Raw genomic sequence first — 3,212 nt, 5'->3', positions numbered from 1 at the left:
CTATACAAATGAAAGAGAACATGAGGCCCCACAAGTAAACTTCCACAAGATTATAATTACCCGACACGTACACATTTTTGGCAACGATTTAGCAGTCCTAGTTTACCAGTTCAACACCGAGAGCACCCAGGACAGAGGACTGGTCTGAGTTTAGCTATATGACACTACTTCTTTAAACAATACAAAAGTCTCAGCATCGCTTTTTACACAAATGTCCAGTGAGTAAAGAACTTTTTGGGTGATTAAAAACCTGACACTACTAAAACACACTAAAAGTAATTAATTTAATACTGTTTTTAATACAAAGCTTCTCTGTAAGACATTGACTCTTAACACCACTGAGAATCTTGCTTCCTCCAGGAAGGGCTGTTTACTTGCTGTAAAATGCTTCTGTTCCCACTTCCTACTTGTGGAGAAATAGGTGGTCCTATCATTTTCAAACTCATATTAATTTAAAATAAAATAAAAATGTCACATGCGCAGAATACAACAGRTGTAGACTACTGTGAATGCTTACTTATGAGCCCTTTCCCACCAATGCAGAATTGAACTTTAGACAGGATATAAAAAATAAACACCCAATAGATTAATCAAACCAGCTTGACCCACCAATAATAACAGCTCTCCCCTCTGAGTGATGTGTTTATACTAGGTTACATTACCAAGAGGCCAGTTCTAGATGCCAATTGCTGACCTCTGGAACGCCATAGATCTGGAACGCCATAGTTCTGGAACATCGTAGTTCTGGAACATCATAGTTCTGGAACGCCATAGTTCTGGAACGCCATAGTTCTGGAACATCAATAGTTCTGGAACATCATAGTTCTGGGAACGCAATAATGTTCTGGAACATCGTAGTTCTGGAACATCATAGTTTCTGGGGAACGCGTAGTTCTGGAACATCGTAGTTCTAGAAGCCATAGTTCTGGAACATCATAGTTTGGAACAATCGTAGTTCTGGAACATCGTAGTTCTGGAACATCGTAGTTCTGTAACGCCGTAGTTCTGGAACATCGTAGTTCTGGAACATCATAGTTTCTGGACATCGTAGTTCTGGAACGCCGTAGTTCTGGAACATCATAGTTCTGGAACATCATAGTTCTGGAACGCCATAGTTCTGGAACATCATAGTTTGGAACCCGTAGTTCTGGAACATCATAGTTCTGGACCATCGTAGTTCTGGAACATCATAGTTCTGGACATCATAGTTCTGGAACGCCATAGTTCTGGAACATCATAGTTCTGGACATCGTATTCTGGAACATCGTAGTTCTGGAACATCGTAGTTCTGGAACATCATAGTTCTGGAACGCCATAGTTCTGGAACATCACATAGTTTCTGGAACGCATAGTTCTGACATCATAGTTCTGGAACATCATAGTTCTGGAACGCCATAGTTCTGGAACTATCCAGTTCTGGAACGCCATAGTTCTGGAACATCATAGTTCTGGAACATCGTAGTTCTGGAACGCATAGTTCTGGAACGCCTAATTTAGTTTCTGGAACATCATAGTTCTGGAAACGCCATAGTTCTGGAACATCGTAGTTCTGGAACATGTAGTTCTGGAACATCTAGTTCTGGAACATGTCAATAGTTCTGGAACATCATAGTTCTGGCCAAGATGTGGGAAGAATCTGTAGCAAACAACTCTGCCCCATTAACACTGTTGTAACCCATCCTTAACAAAATAAACTCTAACCACATGTCAAGTCCTAACAACAACAACATATCATCATATTGATTGTCTTTGAAAACATTCTTCTGGTCATTTTGACTGGGTCAATTATTGCAAACACAACAGGTTCTCTAGATTCCTACATACAATATATTCTATATATATAAAAAGAATATCATCCATGTATTCTCTTCGCTCTGGGAGACCACAGTAGTAGTGCAGTGGGATAAGGGGTGATGGCAGTGTTTCTAGTTGTGGTGAGAAGGTGATGAGAGGAAGCTGTCTGTAGGGCAGGAGGACTCCGCCCACAGCAGAGGTCAAGAGACAGAGCAGGAGCAACAACAACAATACTGTCCTGAGGTCCCAGTCATGGCTGCCTTCATCTCCATGTAGACATCCATAGTAGACCTGCCAGTCACAGCTAAGACACATGGATACCACTGCTATAGACTACACCACTGTCTCATAGAAAGAAAGTTAAGAGAAAAACAACAAATGAAAAAAAGGGGTAGAGAAAAGAAGTGCTCTACAATATCCACCCACTGTGTTGCCTCCCTCCCGTATATAAAGAACATCGCCATGTTACCACCAATACTGCCCAGCTGTAGCCTTGACACCCCAGTGGTCACACTTCTGCTGGCCTGCTGCTGCTACTAGAGTCTGTTTGGTCCATCTGGGCAGAGCCAGGCCAGCCTGTGGTGGAGTCAGAAGCCTCGGTCGTGTCCATGTCCATGCTACAATCTGGAGAGTCTACAGACGAGTCACTGTCACTGTGGTCCATGCTCTCTGGCTGGGGGGCCAGTGCTCCTGAGAGGGGAGGTGTTGTAGGACTCAGAGGTCTCTGGGGGCTGAGTAGGCTTGGACGGGGGTCTGGGTCACTGCTACTGGTTCCCACCCCTACAGGAATCACCACCCCCACGGCCGACTCAGCGGCTCCTTTGGCCTGGCGGATGCAGTTGAGCCACTGCTGTTTGTTGAAGGCATCGCTGGCTTGGAACGAGTGGGACTGGAGCTGGCCGCCACTATGAAACAACACTCTGAAGAAGTTTTTGGCTGATGTGGGAAAGGAGAGGAGAGATGAAGTTAGATACAGGCCGAATCCAAGTCAATGACCACATTATTAATAGGATAGGGGTGTCAAGCCTCAGTTATTATTAATAGGATAGGGGTGTCAAGCTGCAGTTATTATTAATAGGATAGGGGTGTCAAGCTGCAGTTATTATTAATAGGATAGGGGTGTGCTCCCCTATCCTATTAATAATAACTGGAGCTTGACACCCCTATCCTATTATAATACTGAGCTTGACACCCTATCCTATTAATATAACTGCAGCTTGACCCTATCCTATTAATAATAACTGCAGCTTGACGCCCCTATCCTATTATAATAACTGCAGCTTGACGCCCTATCCTATTAATATAACTGCAGCTTGACACCCCTATCCTTTAATAATAACTGCAGCTTGACACCCCTATCCTATTAATAATAACTGAGCTTGACACCCCCATCCTATTAAAATAACTGCACTTGACAC

The 3,212-nt window shown here is 43.4% G+C and overlaps 1 protein-coding gene across 5 annotated transcripts in view; it reads right to left on the bottom strand.

The window, feature by feature from the left end:
- Window positions 1-1,598: 1,598 nt before the first annotated feature.
- Window positions 1,599-3,212, bottom strand: part of arhgef3 (Rho guanine nucleotide exchange factor (GEF) 3) — a 135,471-nt gene continuing 133,857 nt past the window's right edge. For all 5 annotated transcript variants that reach the window (XM_023997638.2, XM_023997630.2, XM_023997621.2 and 2 more), the window contains one exon: window positions 1,599-2,730. In XM_023997638.2, coding sequence (XP_023853406.2) covers window positions 2,303-2,730 — 428 coding nt within the window. In that variant the 3' untranslated portion in view covers window positions 1,599-2,302. The remainder of the gene's footprint in view (window positions 2,731-3,212) is intronic.

Source organism: Salvelinus sp. IW2-2015, linkage group LG1, assembly GCF_002910315.2.
Source record: "Salvelinus sp. IW2-2015 linkage group LG1, ASM291031v2, whole genome shotgun sequence".
NCBI lineage: Eukaryota > Metazoa > Chordata > Actinopteri > Salmoniformes > Salmonidae > Salvelinus > Salvelinus sp. IW2-2015.
Note: the sequence above shows the minus strand (reverse complement) of the source record. Positions and strands in the feature narration are given on the sequence as shown.